Source organism: Leishmania donovani, chromosome 27 (assembly GCF_000227135.1).
Source record: "Leishmania donovani BPK282A1 complete genome, chromosome 27".
NCBI lineage: Eukaryota > Euglenozoa > Kinetoplastea > Trypanosomatida > Trypanosomatidae > Leishmania > Leishmania donovani.
This window is the reverse complement of record NC_018254.1, coordinates 635410-651305: the sequence shown is the minus strand read 5'-3', so window position 1 is coordinate 651305 and position 15896 is coordinate 635410. Positions and strand designations below refer to the sequence as shown.

At 58.6% G+C, this 15896-nt stretch overlaps 4 protein-coding genes and 1 pseudogene across 4 annotated transcripts, besides 1 other annotated feature; all 5 read right to left on the bottom strand.

Annotated features, from left to right (window-relative positions):
* Positions 1 to 998: 998 nt before the first annotated feature.
* On the bottom strand, positions 999 to 2018 carry LDBPK_271630 (hypothetical protein, conserved; the record flags this gene model as incomplete). The annotated part of the gene is made up of 1 exon (XM_003861967.1): positions 999 to 2018. One exon carries the CDS (start codon positions 2016 to 2018, stop codon positions 999 to 1001), a length of 1020 nt encoding a protein of 339 aa, XP_003862015.1.
* Positions 2019 to 3210: 1192 nt separating this feature from the next.
* On the bottom strand, positions 3211 to 3753 carry LDBPK_271620 (annotated as a pseudogene).
* Positions 3211 to 3753: a sequence feature.
* Positions 3754 to 6063: 2310 nt separating this feature from the next.
* LDBPK_271610 (eukaryotic translation release factor, putative) lies at positions 6064 to 7425 on the bottom strand (the record flags this gene model as incomplete). The annotated part of the gene is made up of 1 exon (XM_003861966.1): positions 6064 to 7425. One exon carries the CDS (start codon positions 7423 to 7425, stop codon positions 6064 to 6066), a length of 1362 nt encoding a protein of 453 aa, XP_003862014.1.
* A 1053-nt stretch (positions 7426 to 8478) lies between these two features.
* LDBPK_271600 (hypothetical protein, conserved) lies at positions 8479 to 10545 on the bottom strand (the record flags this gene model as incomplete). The annotated part of the gene is made up of 1 exon (XM_003861965.1): positions 8479 to 10545. One exon carries the CDS (start codon positions 10543 to 10545, stop codon positions 8479 to 8481), a length of 2067 nt encoding a protein of 688 aa, XP_003862013.1.
* A 2511-nt stretch (positions 10546 to 13056) lies between these two features.
* LDBPK_271590 (hypothetical protein, conserved) lies at positions 13057 to 14907 on the bottom strand (the record flags this gene model as incomplete). Its single annotated transcript, XM_003861964.1, has 1 exon — positions 13057 to 14907. The coding sequence occupies one exon, from the start codon at positions 14905 to 14907 to the stop codon at positions 13057 to 13059; it is 1851 nt and encodes a 616-aa protein (XP_003862012.1).
* Between the last annotated feature and the right edge of the window lie 989 nt (positions 14908 to 15896).

Here is a 15896-nt window from a genome sequence, read left to right as displayed (position 1 = left end):
ACGTGCACCATCGGTGATGATGTCGGTCTCCCACGCGCCGCTCGTGGTGCAGCGCGCCATGTCAGTCACAACAGCAATACCGCCAGATGAAATCAGCAGGCACACACACACACGACAACAACAGCAGCAGCGGCAGCAGATGTTCGTGCTCTTCGCTTTCATTGCTTTCCTTTTTTCTTTTTTTGTTTCTTCTTGTGTGCTTCTTCAAGGCCTTCGTGGAGGTGGGCTACATACATGCGAAACGACAACAGAAAAATGAGAGAGGCAGTTCACTCGAAAACAATAAGGGTCAAAAAGAAAAAAGGGGGGGGGCGAGGAAGACACGCGGCGACAGAGGGCGCGCGTTCTCAGGGTCTGGCGGGTCTCCCGCACCAAGACGCTTCGTTGCCCTCCTCCCAACCTCCCTGGTAACGGAAGCAACCTTCCATCCTTCTCCCCTCCACTATGAAAACAACGGATGGCGAACCCTAGTGACGCGTTCGCTCTGCGAAACAAACAAACAGAAAAAAAAAGGATCGTAGGTGACAAAGAGAAGGACGAAAGAGCGAAAAAAAAAAAACGAGTGTGTGTGTGCGTGTGGCGGAGGGGGAGTGCGTAGGCGCGAAAAACAAACGGAACGAACCGAGCTCATCGGGGGTGGTGAGGAAAGGTGGAAACACACGCGACAACGTAAACAGGCTTGAATAATCCATATGCATGCTTTTACCTGCAAATGCAAGCAATTTCCACGAGGACGGCAGTGCGCTGCCCGTTGAAGGAAACGCACGCACGCACACACATATATACATGCACATACACTCGCTCAGCCTGCACCGCAGGTCCCGGCGGCGTTTGCGCGTATGTGCAAAGACCTGTGTAGGAGACTGCAGACGGACAAGCAAGCAATCTACTAGAGAAGGAACACACCGAAAGGGGGAGGGGAGGGGAGAGGAGGGGAGTGCCGCTGAGGAGGGGCCGAGTTGTGTATTAGAGGTCGCACACGTTTGTCGTTTCGTCACTCACTCGTCGTCGTTTGCGTCAACGAGCGGGTTCACGGCATCGGCATCGCCGGGCGCCTCGTTCTCATACTGCTCCCTCAGCGTGAAGTCGTCACCGCCGTTCTGCATCGGCGGCGCAAGTTCAGCGTTGGGGTAGCGGTTGGCGCTCTCAGTGTCCACCAGCGAATCCTTCTTTTGGTAGAGGCCATCATCAACCGAAGGCAAGTTGCGGTGGCTGTTGTTCGATGTGACATCGTTTCCAGTCTGGAACGGGTTCGACGCCTCGTTCTTGCGCTGCGCGCGCCGCGCCATCGACTCGGCTTCGGCTTTCTCCTTCAGCTTGTCCATTTGGTCGTTTGCAAACGTGGTGCTGCCATGGTGGTCCACGTCGGTGCGGTAGCCGTCCATGGTTGCCTCCAGTTGTCCACAAAAAGCGGCCGTGCAGTGGAGGTAGTTGTTGAGGGACTGGAGCAGAACGGACTTGGTCGTAGCCTGCAGTGCGTTCATCTCGTCGCCAAAGGCCTCGCGACTCGCATCGTACGACGCCTTCACCTTATCTCGCTTTGCGAGCGTCTTCTTGTAGCTGTTGCTCGCTACCAAGGGCTTGTTCTTCTTCGCGTACGACTTCTCGGTCTGCTCCAGCTCGTAGCGAACGGTGTCGTACTCCTTCTGCTTCAGCCTCAGGAACTTGAGCGACTTGAGCGCCTTCTTCAGGTCCAATTTCACCGGCTCCATTACAGCAATCGTGCCCACGTGGATCTCGTGGTTGAACGTCTCGAAACCACCTTTGTCCTTGAGATCGCGCATCCCGTCGCGGAATTCGCCAACCGGCTTGCGCACCTCATCCCCGCACTCCTGGGCGACGTTGCCGTACACCTGCGCCACCTGATCAAACGCGGTGAGGAGGTTTTGGTACGCGTTCATGGTGGACGCGAGGGCACTGTTGAAGTTCTTCATGCACTTGTCCAAATCATCCAGGTAGAGAGCGCGGGTGTTCGTGTCGGTGTCGACCGTCGCGGGGATGCTGGCGCAGAGCGGCATTGTTGCTGTTTGGTGGTGGGTGGAGAAAGGCAATAAACAATGATAGAGAACGGGAGGAACAGTTTCACAGGGAGAATGCTGATGAGAATGCAGTGTGTGTAGACGCCGCAGTGACGGCGTGCAGGCCAGAGCTTATTGTGTAGTAGGAAGAAAAAAAAAAGGGATGGGGATGGGGACAGCTGTGTACTGACTTCAGTGGTTAACTAACGCAAATATGCACAAAAAGGAAAACCCAGGGTGGGGCGGAGGTGAAAAGGGAAAACGCCAAGACTACGGAGTAACACTGAACAGGCTGAGAGTTCAGGCAAACAAACCGCGAAGTGGGGAAAGGAAGGGGAGAGAGGGGGTGGGGTGGGAAGAGGCTTTGATGCTCGGTTGGTTGGTTGTTTTTCTGCGATGTTGTTGAGGAGCAGCGACAGAAAAAAAAGAGAAGGCGGCTGCAACTGCGCACGCGGAGTCGATGTGGAAGAGCACAGAAAGAGGGAGGCGAATTTGAGGAGGGAGGAGGGGGACACACATGTGTGTGGGTGCGCTTCTTGCGTCTCCATGGACATGGGGCTTGCTACGGCGCAACGGCCTGTTGGAACGGCACTCGGAAAGAGCCTCTCTCGTACGCCTCGCATACTAACGAGCACGGGCGATAACACGGCGTCAGGTTACCGCGCCAACTTCGTGCGCGTGTTAGTTGTGCTCGTCGTTTTCCTCGCAGTCTTGCCTCCTCCCGTGCTTTCTGGAATTCTCTGAAGTCGTGTGGCGGTGTGCAGTCGGAAGGGGAGGGGGGGTGCACATTGCTGGCAATCTGAAACGCTGCGAGCAGACACGGGTGAAGAGAAACATAACAACAAAAAACGAGTAACGAGCGACGATTATGGTAGAAGATGTAAAAGCAGACATGCCGTCAAGCAAAAAGGAAAGAGAAGGGAGAGAGGAGTCACTGGACAAAGAAGCCGAGTGAGCGGACAGCGCGGTTCGCCGTGGCGATGCCCCTCCCCAGAAAGACGCGAACGCCATATTTGTCACCGCGTACCTCGTCTCTCGGCATTTACCGCCTCTCTTCTCAGCCCGAACCTACCACCCTAGCACCACCCCATGATGCATGTGGAGATGGAAGCTCATGACACACAAAGCGCAGCGCTGCTGATGGGCAGCACGCACGCGCATACACCAATACGACAGGAGCGACTCTACTCGCTCATCCTGTCGCCCCGCACAACTTGTTCGACTCGCGGCACACGGCCTTGTTTTGCGGGATCGTGCACAGCGGCGCCTCGTGCGTGCAGCAGCGACCGCGACACGCCATCCGCACCGGCCTGTTGCTTGCTGTACGTTCGTACTGACGATTCGGTGCAGCGGCTCGGAAAGATGCTGGAAGACCTGGTACGTTACGGTCTCGGGGAGTGCGGCCGGCACCGTCACCACCGACGGTGCCCACGTAATGAGCTCGTATACGCCGACCGTCGGTGCCCCTGCCCAAAGGTGCCGAGAGGGGGTGGAGCCGCCGTCGACGCTGTATATGTCGGGAGGCATGAATGGGGAAGCCAGCTCCTACACGGGAGCGTGGCGCCGTCCTGGAGTGTGCGTGCCCTTTAGCGCAGACCTGTATCCGGGGGGGGGGTCTAACGACGACATGGTCGATTGACAGCACTATATCAATGCCGCTTTACGGCAAAATCCGGAGAAGCTCGGCCGCATATTGCGAGCACGACTGCGACGACGCCGAGCAGTCCCGCCCCATAAAGGAGCTTGACAACAGGGTGCTGGCCACGTTGATACATCGTTCTTCCTCTCGTCCGGCTCGTACTCTTTGAGAGCCTGGTAGCCACGTGCAACGAGGAAAGTGAGGGCGACGACACCGGACACAAAGATGGCGGTGCACGAGCTTCGCGAGGCTCCGGATAAGGCGCGACTTGCGTGCAATGTCGCTGCTGCCAATCAGCACCGCCTGCGGCCGGTGCTGGCTCGCGCAACAGCTTCGAGTAGAAGGCCAACCCCCGCTCTATCAAATCACCCGCCGCACGGCGCAGCGGCAGCCTCGGAAGCTCCACCCGTATCGCAATCGCACGGTGTGACGTGCCAAGGGAGTCGTCGGCGAAGATGTCAGTCTCGGACGCCAGCACCTCGGCGGCAGCTATGTGCTCGCTGAAGTTCGTGGAAGTTTTGTTGCGGTCGGAGAGGAAGTCCTCTAGCCCGATGATGGGCCCCTGGATGCACCGAGTTCGTGAGTGGCCGCATGCAGATCGAAGCGAACCTCATGTGCCCCCTCCCCTGGGAAGTGTGTTCACAGTGCTGATACGAAGAGGAATGCGGCGCGGGAGAGACAAACTTCCGGTGCAAGTGCGCGGCGCAGAAAACGACGGCCCTTTGCTCATTCGCTGGCGTACAGGAGAGGGAGGTCTTGATAGTGTTAGACGCTTGATGGCACCCCGGGACGCCGAGGGTAGACGGCGCAAAGTGGAGCCCTGGAACCCACAAGAGCAGCTTCGCCCTTCTCGGCTGCAGCAATCTCTTCGCTGACGCCAGCGGAGCTCTCCTCCTTTCGCAACGCCCCCGGACACGTCGGGACGCGCTCCTCACTTGCCAAAGTGAGCGAACTGCATGGCAGCGGCGCCGAACGACGCACCGACGGTGACGAGGGACTTCTCCTTAAGGAGATCCCCGAGTGGCGCCATTGGTGGCGTGGAGGTCGGCCATCCCTCACAGTATGTTCTGCGGATCCGCCACCTTCAGCACCCACTTCTTCCTGACTAGGTAGAGGACGCGCAACGCTGGCTTCAGACCCGGTGTAGCCAGTCGGTATTGCCGAGATGAGTTTCGCTCGGTTGAGGCGGCAAAAATGGGGGAGGGGGGGGGGCAGGCGGCGGCGAACACGGGGAGCCCGGGGATAGAGACAGGGAGGGAGGGAGGAAGAGAGGAACCCCAAGACAGCAAAGCGGAGCTGCATTACGGGGTGGAGCACGCAACACACACACACACACACACACGCATACATCGATACGAATGCGGCCCAACACAGAACCGCGCAAGCCACGCGCCGCCTCTCTACAGAGTTCACACAACCTTGCTCTGATGCACCCAAGCGTGTGTGCACATCATTCACCTTGTGGCCGCTTATCGTAATCACCGTTCCGTGAACCCCTTTTGCTTGTTTATGGCTTTGCACTTCGCTCACGTGCAGTAGCACGTTAGTTAGACTCATTAATTGCCTTCTTTTTCGTTGTTGTGTTAATCACCACCTTAAACTCGAAGAGTACATTGAATGGCACTGAAGACACGAGCGGATGGGGGAGGGAGGGAGGGAAAACATACAGAGAGAGAGCGGCGGTGACGAGAAGCATCATGAATGACGAGCGCGCGTTTGTATTGCGTTCGGTCTCGCCGCATTCTCTTCGTCACGGGCGCTTCGTCATCTTCCCCCTTCGCACTCGTGTTCCACTTTGTTGATTGCAAAGAACCTCCGGGCTGCGACCCCTCCTCCCCCCTCTCTCTCCCATCCCTCCTCTCCCTCGCCCCCCTTGCATTACCCCCTCGGTGTCTTGCACCGTATGATGACACACAGATGCGGGCACGATGAAGTGCGTGCTGTGTGGCAGACACGGAGGAATGCCGCCGTCGGCGCTGAACCGCCACCCCCCACGCAACACCCAGCAACAAGGAAGACCCACCAGTGCGCACAGCTGCACACAGGCGCGAGGGCATGATGAAGAAGTGGACACGCACATGCACACAATGTCGAAAGAAGGGCGACAGCGCGGCATCAAGCACGCCTGACGCGTGCAAACGCAAAACAGCAGCCGGAAGAGCCATGAGTCGAGTACGGCCCGTGCGCGGGCGAGAAGAAGAGAGGCGAGGGAGCCACAGGCTGTCACATACAGAGATAGAGATTGAGCAAGCACCTTCTCTTCGATCCTGCCGTTCATCACCCAGCCCCACGCCCCCTCTTTGGTGGCAACTACCGCCACGCACCGCACACACACACACACACACATACGTTGACGCGCCCGTCCGTCCCCCTCTTCAGAGGGTAGACGAGGCAAAGGGCTGAAGCTTACATGAAGTCGTCGTCGAAGTCGAACTCCTCGTTGTTCGCGGCGATGCGATCGTCATCCTCCTCTTTTTTCTCATGGTCTCGGAGCGCCATGACGTCCATCTTGTAGCGCAGGATGCCGCCAATGCCGCCGAAGCCGCGCACGAGCTGCGTGCCCTCCTGGCTACGGTCGCTGATGAGCTCCAGGGTGCAGCCGAACTTTTGGTAGTTCTGGGCAAGCCAGTCCACAAAATTCTCCGACTCGATCTCGTTCTGCGTCTTGCCAGCTTCGTGGGCGTGGATGTTCTTCTTGTTCGCTTCTGCCTCGGTGAGGAGGTGAATTTCGGTCGCCTCGTCCTCAGCGCCCTTGTTCTTGATGATGACGTACCGGTTCACCTGGAGGTCCTCGAAACAGATGAGCGTCTCCACCGCACCCGCTTCCAGGCAGCGCATTGTGTCATTTACACCGAAGCAGTACTGCTGCGTGTCCATCGCGATCTGGTCGAAGAACGTTTGCAGCAGCTTCTTCTCTTGCACCAGCTTGACGCCGGACAGAGCGTCGGCGGAGAGGTCGATGGCCTGATTCAGCCCCACATCACCCGGATGCGCCACATCGACGATCTTCACCACTACCTCCTTTAGACGAGGGTCGAAGAGGTCGGATTGGAAGAGCACCTCCTTGAAGTCGGCTGAACCGGCGAGCACGAGACCGCGCACGTTCGGGCGGTCGTTCGTGATGAAGTAGCTGACCGCCGTCTCGGCCACCTTGCGTACGTAGTTGTGGCGCCGCTCCATACGGATGCGCGCGAAACGGTTCTTACTCTGACCACCACGACCGTGCTTCTTCGGCAGCTCCACCGTGAAGGAGCCGAGTTTCTCCTTGACATCTCCGCACACCGTTGCAAAGGTGGAGCCGCTACCGTCCATGATAATGAAGCCGAACTTGTCGTCCGACTCGAGCATGCGGCGCAGCTCTTCCGTGTGGAATTTGTTGTCGCACAGGTAGAGGCTGCGGCTGACGGCCTTGAAGGGCTCAATATCAAGCGTCAGCTTTTTCTCCTTGTTGTCGGCCGTCATCACGGTGCCGGAGTACAGCAGCAGGCCGTTCGCCGGCACACGCGGAATCTGTTTGAGGCGGCCAAGGGCTGCCGTGATGGCGCTCTGCACGCTCAGCTTGTTTGTGTGAGACTTGATGTTCGACGCCGTGCCGTACTCGTTGTTGAGCTTCGCCACCATGCCGGCAATCTGCTCCTTCGGCGTCATGTACACGCTGATCACGCTAGTACCCATACCACGCGCGGATTCGAGCATCTGAATGAGCTTCTTGACCTTGTACCGCTCAATGGTCTTCTCCGCATCTGTCAGCTCCTTCTCGCCGGACATTGTGCTTGGGGAAGGTGGTGGTGGTGGTGGTGGCCTAAACTGTCTCGCTGGGTGGGCGAAGCGATGATGACAACGGAGGAGCGAAGATTTCAAGCGGAGTCGCGTTGTGCCAGGGGGGCAGGGGATGGGGGGAGGGGTAGAGCGCGGCCACGCACCACAACACACGGGGAGGGGGAGGGGGAGGGGGACAAGGAAGAAAAGAACCGGAGTATGGGGAAGACTTCACGTGAGAAGCGAGCCACAAAAAAAGAAGGGAGGCCGCGTGTTTGACGGCGGTGTGTGTCGATGCGCACACGTTTTTGTACGGGTGTGTTGTAGTGCAGAAGAGGGTATGAGGAGCCAGCGTGCATGGAGGGAGGGAGGGAGGGTGGAACAACCGTGCCACATCGGTGTGGCAACAGGAAGGGGGTGGCCCATGAGTGGGTGCAGCGCGAGACAACACCGAGCTTGCGGCCGCCCCCACTCCTGTGCTGCAAGAGTGACACATAATCGTCAAGGCATGGAAAGCAGAGCAAGAGGAGACCCAGATGCAAGTTGAAGCGAGGAGTACACCCCAGCTCGCAAACGGAAATGATAGCAACCACACAACGTCTCCTAAAGGGTGGGTAAGGGGGTGGGGTGGGGCGTAGGAGCGACACCAAGGCGTCAGCGTGGATGCAGCAGTGTCCGTAGACGGCACACACCGGCAATACCAAAGTCCAGTTGAACGAGGCAGGCCGATGCTAGCGTTGACGTAGCGAAGGACGGTAGCGAAAGACAGGGAAGCGATCCAGAGAACAAACACGCAGAAAAAGAAAAGCGCAGCGACGCCACGGCGCACACGCACAGGTTGGAGCAGAGGGGGTGGGTGGGTGGCACTTTTGCGTAACAGACTCATCCGGACTTCACTCCTTCACCGAAGCAAGAAACACCAAAATCCGCAGCAGCTCTGGCAAGACGAGGAGGACCAAGAGATGAACACGTCGGTTCATTTCGATACACACCAACACACAGGCGGTCTTGTAGCTTTTCATCTTGCATGTCGACGGGTTTCACGTTTCCGACACTCCGAGCTCATGTGGAGGAGAGAAGCGTTGCGCCGGAGGTGATGTGCATGCTAAGCCCCAGCGTGATCGTGATACCGACAGACAGAGCCAACAGAATCAGCACCGACATGCCCCAGCTGTCGTCCGAGAGCCCAATAAAATCCAAGTACTGCTGGCCGGTGTAGCACGATGCGGACGGTGCAAGAAAGGCACTGGCGCGACTGCTGATGCGGCTACCAGACTCCATCTCGGATCCCGACGACGCGGAGTCGCAGCCGAAGGTGCGGCCGCGCAGCTCTGCCGCCAGCAAGCCGCCGTAGCCGATGCGAAGAATGGAGAGAAACTGCAAGAACCGCGGGATGGAGGTGAGGCTTACAAGAAAGCCGCTGATGATGACGCAGTAGCCATAGTATATGTGATTGAGCAGCAGCAGGTAGTCGAAGCGCGGAAACCAATACACCGCCACGAGTCCGAGACAGGCATGTGTGAAGCTGGTGAGCGCCATCGTAATACTGAGGGACACGACGGCGGCCTTCTGGAAAATAACAGCTGCGCAGATCCAGCCAGCGAGCGCGAAGCACAGACGCGGTGCAGCGACACGCACAATTGTGGCCACGAAGTAGGGGGTGACGGAGATGTACAGATTCTTCTTGAGCAGCTGAAACATACGCCAGTTTCGCAGCTCTGCCTTCAGAAAAATGGAGTTGATCTGGACAGAGCACGAGAGCAACAAGAAGAGTGTGCCACGCACGTTTTGCATATTGCCCTGCCCCTCGCCGTCTGTAAGCGCCACGATAGCGCACACAAGAAGAATGACAACAAAGAGTCCCGCCCACAGCACGAGCGCCACCCTACCCAGCACGTTGCCACGCAGCGCGTACGCCAGCAGAAGCCACTGTACGCGCAGGTAGCGGGGCGGGGCACGGGTAGTGTCGGGGAGCGTGGCAAAGGCGTTCGTCGCGATGCGGGCACGGTGCGCCTGCAGGCCCTGCTGCAGCTGGCGATGATACCGGCTGTTCCGGAACAAGAAGGACGCGCGCGTCACGGCAAGCGTGTCCACCTCCGTCTGGGCCATGATGTCCACAACGTCTTCGCCGGGTACGCGCAGGATGCCAAGGTCCTCCTGCAAGAAGGCCTCCACATCCTTCTTGTGACCGGTGTAGAATGTCCTGCCCTCCGTGCTTAGCAGCGTGAGGCTGTCGATGTCGTCGAAGAGGGTCCACGGAATCGCCGAGCCGCTCCACACAACGGTGCCGCTTGGGTTACGGTGGCGCAGACGATGCAGCATGCGAACAAACAGCTGCAGATGGGCTAGCGAGAAGAACGAGAGAGGGTCTTCAAGGAGCAGAACGATAGGCTCCGCCACAAGCTCCATGGCGAGCGCCAGCAGATACCGGCGAGCCGGGTTTAGCAGAGAGGCGCGGATGTCCAAGTAGTCCGTCAGCAGCGCATCCGCCGCTGCTTTGCGAATCAGCTCCCGCTCCGTCTGTGCGTCCACGTGGAACCGGAGTTGGGTGGCGAAGAGCAGATTCTCAAACACAGTAACCTCCAGGAGAATGCCGTCTAGCGAGGTCACATACCCAACTTGACGGCGGTAGCGGAGCACTGTAGTGGGGTACGCGTTCGCCAGCGCCGCCCCTTCGGCGTGTGCGACAGCGCGAACACCTGCCAACACCGCCAGTGCGCAGCGGCTGTACGTGGAACTGAGGGACGTGATGCAGTGCACCGAGCCTGGGGGGATGCGTAGACTGCAGCTGTCGAGCTGTGTCACCATGCGGCGCCGCAGCCACCAAGGCTTTCGTCTGCGCAGCGTCACACCATCCATGGAGAGCTCTATTCCACCATAATGGTGGGTGGCACCCGAGCTGTCTGCCAGCGGTTCCTGCGATCCGCACTCCTCGTCCGCGTCGGTCTGCGCCGGCGGCGTCTCCGTGTCGTAAAACGGGCGACTCCTGACAGACAACTCCATCATGGATTCTGCAGACGGGTTGGCATGCCCCACCTGAACGAGACGTGGCGGGGGCGATGGTCGCAGGACTGTCGCGCGACTGCTTCGGGGCCCGCTGTTTGGGCTAGGCATCTCCACGTCGGCCATTACGACGCAGTCGGCGGTCCCGAGGCTGCGCACGCCAGACGATGGCGCCGCGTCGCCAAGCGTGGGGAGAAAGCTGCGACGATAGGCCTTCCTCCGTCTGTCAAGGCTCCCCTCAGACGGCGAACCTGTGGCTGGACGGTCCTGGGGCATATCCAGGTCGTTCTCTACACACGACAAGAAGGACTGATTTGTGGTCTGCCCAAGCGCCACGTTGCTCGCGGCTGGTGCATCGAAAAAGGGGGCGTCTCCGAAGGCCGCCATGGCGGGTGCCTGTGAGCGGGAGCGTCGAGATCTCGAGGCCACCGTCGATAGAGACGCCTTCGCTGGCGTACCGATCTCCCGAAGCAATGCCCTACCTCACGAGGACCGAGTGAGCGAGTGCTTCCTTGTGTGCAACATGCAGTGAGCTCGCGCGCGTGGCGCTCTGTCCGCTTCGGCGCCGCCTTTTATGATGTCTTTCCATCAATCAGCCACGGCTGGAGAGGAAAGGGCGAGCAGTGAGCGTGCCTTTGCCCTTCCAAAGGCAGGAGAGAACCAAGTAGAGCAAGCGCGACCGGCAACAGCAACAACGAACAAAAGAAAAACAAGACGACGAAGGCCACCCCCACCCCCACCCCACCCGCGTGAAGCGGTGGAACAAATAAAGACGTGGGCTCGCAGGATAGCCAGCCGAGCAAAGGGGATGCGAAGAAAAAAAAGTCTGCGCTTGCGCACCGTCAGAGGGAAGAGAACACACACACACACACACACACCAAAAGGAAGCTAGCGGCGATGTGCGCGGTATTCGATGCGTGCGTGAGACGGTGGCGGCAAAAAGCCAAGGGGACGCTCCTAGCCAAATGCGCCACGGGTTTTGTATGCTGGAAGCGATACCGTTTACTATTCTATTTTTCTGCTCTCTTGCTCGTGCCCTGACCTCTCCCTCTCTGTGCGTGATGGAAGCAAAGAAAAGCAAAAGCCGCAGAGGAAGCGGATGTGCGCGTGCCTCCAGTCTGCGTGCTTCGGGGTGAGATGGTGGTAGGGGTGGTGGGGTGTACACGCTTTCCCAACCGCAGCGGTGCTGGAGAGACGATGCAAACACGGAGAAGGAGGACGAGGAGGAGAGATAATGTAATATCGAAGGGAAAAAGTGACAAGGATAAGAACGGCGAGCAGGCAGCAGAAAACCAAAACGAAAGTGGGGGGAGGAGAGGGGGGGGGGGCAATGCGTGAACCAACAAAACAAGAGGAGCAAAAATAAAAACGCACGAAAGCACGATCACCAGCGAGTCGATGCCGTCGAGCGAGTGAGGGAGGGAGAAAAAGGCAGGCTGAGGGAGCAGTGGGGAGCTCCGAATGCCGATGTATATCTTGCATGCGCCGATGGTCGGCACCTTGTCGGCCCTCGGGCTTTCTTTATGCAGTTGTGGTGATGCCAGCGGAAAGGGGTGCACGCAACGGGAGCGGTGCGCAACCGCACCGACTCTGTGTAGCGCAAGAACAAATCTGTGCGCCCTTTACTGGGATTGAAGAAGTGTGTGTGGGCGTGCAGGGGGGGGGGGGTGAAGTGCCAGTGTGAACCGGATGAGACTTCAAGCGAAGAGGAATACAAAACAGCCATACCTGTGTTGATAAAAATATCTGCTTCCAAGTGTGGCGTCTTGTCTATGCTGGTATCTCCGCACGGAGTGAGAGAAGGGCAAGAGGGACGAAATCCCGGTGCACATCAAGAAGCGTTTAGACGACGTCACGAGAGTGACGTGGATACAGAAGCGTCTGTATCTGCTGATGTCCGTACACGTGCGTGCGCTCTCGCTGCTTACACGAAAATCAGCGTCAGGTAGCCGCGGGAAAAGAAGAGAGAGAGGCGAGATGGGGACGAAGTGAGAGATGAGCCGGTCGGGCGCACCGCCGTGCATGCACCGCAAGAGGAGGAGGATGTCCTTGAGCTACATTAGAGTTGGAATTCAGTGCGTTCGTAGCATCCCACGACGAGAGACACGCACGTCCGTTTCTTTCTTGCACGATGACACGCCGGGCCGTGGGAGGCTGCAGTGGCGAGGCACGGGCCTTGTGGTGACGCAGACGCTTCACTCTGCCTTGCTTCCTCCTTTTTGCCTCTGGCAGCTGTCCCTTTTCCGGTCCTTCATCAACCTGAGACGGTGGCGAAGAGGGGGACCTGGGGCCGCATGCTTTCCGAAAGCGCATGAGCTGCCGCGCGTGACCGCTGCACCTTCGCTGTATGGTTTTGTGCGCTCTTCCGGGCATTACTCCCATGCATGCACTCGCACGCGAGAAAACGACAGAAACCATAAACCCGGCATCGCCTTAGACTTAATCGAAGGGAACAAACCAAAAAAAAAAGGCCGGTGAGATCCAGATGACGGAGGCGTGCAGCACGAGCAAGAGCATCTGAGGCAAGCAACAGGATTGAAAGGCAAGGCTGCGCACAAGCCACAAGACGTCGCCTCGGCGCCCTTGTTAGCACCTGCGCCACCGACTCCTTTCTTTTACCTGATGTTCGCATCCGGCTCACCGGCCGATCGCCTGCACAATGGCAGACCAGTCAAGGCCGCACCTTCGCAGCAGCGCGACCCCCTCCGCCGGCTCCATGCTAAAACGGTTGCCGATGCGGCACAGAAAAATGCTCGCGAGCGGGTCCATCTCGACGACCGTGGCGCACTGTTCGTACACCTCCAACGGAATGTCCGTCAAGTCCATCAAGATGACGCCCAACTCCCTGTCGGAGTGCACGAATGAGCACAGAATGGCCACGATGGGGGCGGGCACGCGGTACCGCCGCGCAATCCGCGCCGTCCGCTTCGGGTCCGTGGCAGGGCTAAAGAGCACGTCATACGGATGCACATCACGGAAGAGAATGTTCTCTGGCGTCGAGGGAGCGGTGCTCACACCTGCGCCGCTGCTCGCAGCGTTCGACGCCTCCAACTCGTCTTCGTCGCCGCTGCCACCGCGGAAGGGGTAGAGAGTGACCATGTCATTCACGATGTGCCAGCGGCCCGGATCCGTCGACGACACCGTGATCACGCGCGAGAAGTTGCGCTTTATGACGATGGCATCGCGCACGAGGGTGCTGTGCTGCACGTCGGCGCCCGAGCCGGCGGTGCGGTAGCGCCACAGCATCACGCCATGCAGGGTAATGACAGAGAGCGGCTGCTTCATGCCTACAACGGCGCTGGGGCCGAACCCTTTGTTGTCCAGCACCGCTACATCCGGACTGTCGTGGATGTAGTGACCCACAACAAAATTCTTCGGATACAGCACGTGCTCCAGTTTGGCGCACACGCTTGTTCGACCGATTGCCACGGTCGTTGACTTGAGGCCGAGGAGCACATTGTGGTTGCTCTCCGTCTGGCGCATGCGGAAGCCCACGATTTCGCGCACCACATCGCGCTGCGCTGTGGAGGCGCCGCCGCCAACCGTCCGACTTGGCGTCGATACAGCGGCCTCGTTGGACACCAGACTAAAGGTAAAGGTAGCGTTGAGCGCGTAGACGTCCGACACGGCATCCACGCCGGTCAGCAGGCCTGGGGCCGGCTCCATCTCGAGCGGGTTGAGCACCGCCGACTGAATGAAGTTCAACAGGGCTTTCTGCCCGCTGTCGTATACACGCACGCTGGAGGAGAAGCCGTGATCGGCGTTCATCACATCGATTGGCGCGTGCTTGGGGTCAAAGAATCGCGGCCACGGAAGTTCCAGCGGTGGGGCCGCCATACTCGCCCCATCGAGACCCTGTAGCCACGGCAAGTGCTTTTTAAACTTCAGCTTGTAGTCCGTGCTCTCCGTGACGGGGTTGCCGACGAGGTTCAGCTCTGTCAGGTTTGCGAAGTGCCTCAGCTCCTGTGCAATGTCGGTGGACGTGATCTTGTTGTGCGCGAGTGACAGGGCACGCAGAGAGGCATGAAGGCCCGCCTCCTCGAGGGCCTTGCCGAGGTTGTGGAAGCCTTTCACGTCATTGCGGTCGAGCTGCATAATCGTCGGCGGCGGCGAGACCAGCTCTCGAATGCACGTGCACAGCGCGACGCAGAAGGTGCGCGTATTAAAGTTGATGCTGGAGGCGACAGTGGACAAGTCGTCAAAAGACGTGAGCTGTGACAGATTCAGCATTCCAGTCTCCGCGTTGTAGATGAGCTGCGTCTGCTTCTCGAAAAACAGCTTCAGCATCGTCGACATCACCTTCACGGTGCCGTTTCCCTGCTGAGCAGCAACCTCCTTATGTCTGACTGACCGTATCACCGTCTGGTTTCGGACGTGTAGGTAGGGGCAGCGCTGATTGGAGCAGCTTCCGCGTAGGAAGAACTTGCATGGTGTGCTGTACTTGGCTGTCCCCACGTCACTTTTGCTCTTCTTATAGGGGCGAGGCATTCTTTGCGTGGCTCAGCGTCGCGACTGCGAGCGAGGACAAGGGAAAACCGAGGATGGCACTGCCCCTGAACCACTGGCCAGAGGGCGCGAAAAAAAAAAGAGGAGGGTCTTGGGTGAAGGGAGGGGAGGGCCAGCGCTCCACATCGTACTTCCTTCCGTCACGAGAAAGTGTGTGGCCGCCAAAGGAAACGCGGACAGTTACACCACACACACACAGAGACATACACACACCGAACGTCTCGGACATCGCCATCCGCAAAAGACGTCGACGCGCAGGCATGGCAGGAGAGAAATGAACGGAGTACGGGAGGTGCGTCGGCAGAGCAACGATGCGGTGGATGCGGCAAGACATGATGGGCACGACAAAGGGGAGGAAAACGTCGCGCAGCCAGCGTATGCACGCACACACTCAGAGATGGCGCGCCGCCCGCGTTTGGCGCTGCAGTGCTGTGTGCCACTTTTTATTTTTTTTCGCTCGCTTGCGTGAAAGTTTTTTTTTCATCTCGACCAAACATACACACACGCCATCCGCCGCGTCCTGCAGTCGCACGCACATGCAACGTCACTCGCATATTCACATGCATCAAGACCAACACGAAATGAGGAGAGATTCAGAACGAAAACGGAAACGACAGCGAACACCGATCCAGGATGAGTACACGACACACAACGGAGGATCACAGACGCAGAAACAGACGGTCTGCTCTCTGCCCCTCTGTGCGCGTGTAGAGTCGAGCTGGGGGGGGGGTGACACGAGGAAATAGAGAGAGGGATGAGGGAGGGAGCTCTGCAATGCCATACTGTTGAGTAGCACGCTGTTCACGATGAGGCGAGGCCATTCAATCAACCCGCCACGCAGCACATCGCTACAAGGGGTGGGAGTGGACGGAGAGAAGAACCAAATAGCGGACAGAGCGAGCGAGACATCAAGAGAGACTGCGCGGTGACCGTGTTGGTAAGTTGCACCAAGTCGTACAAGGACACCAGTG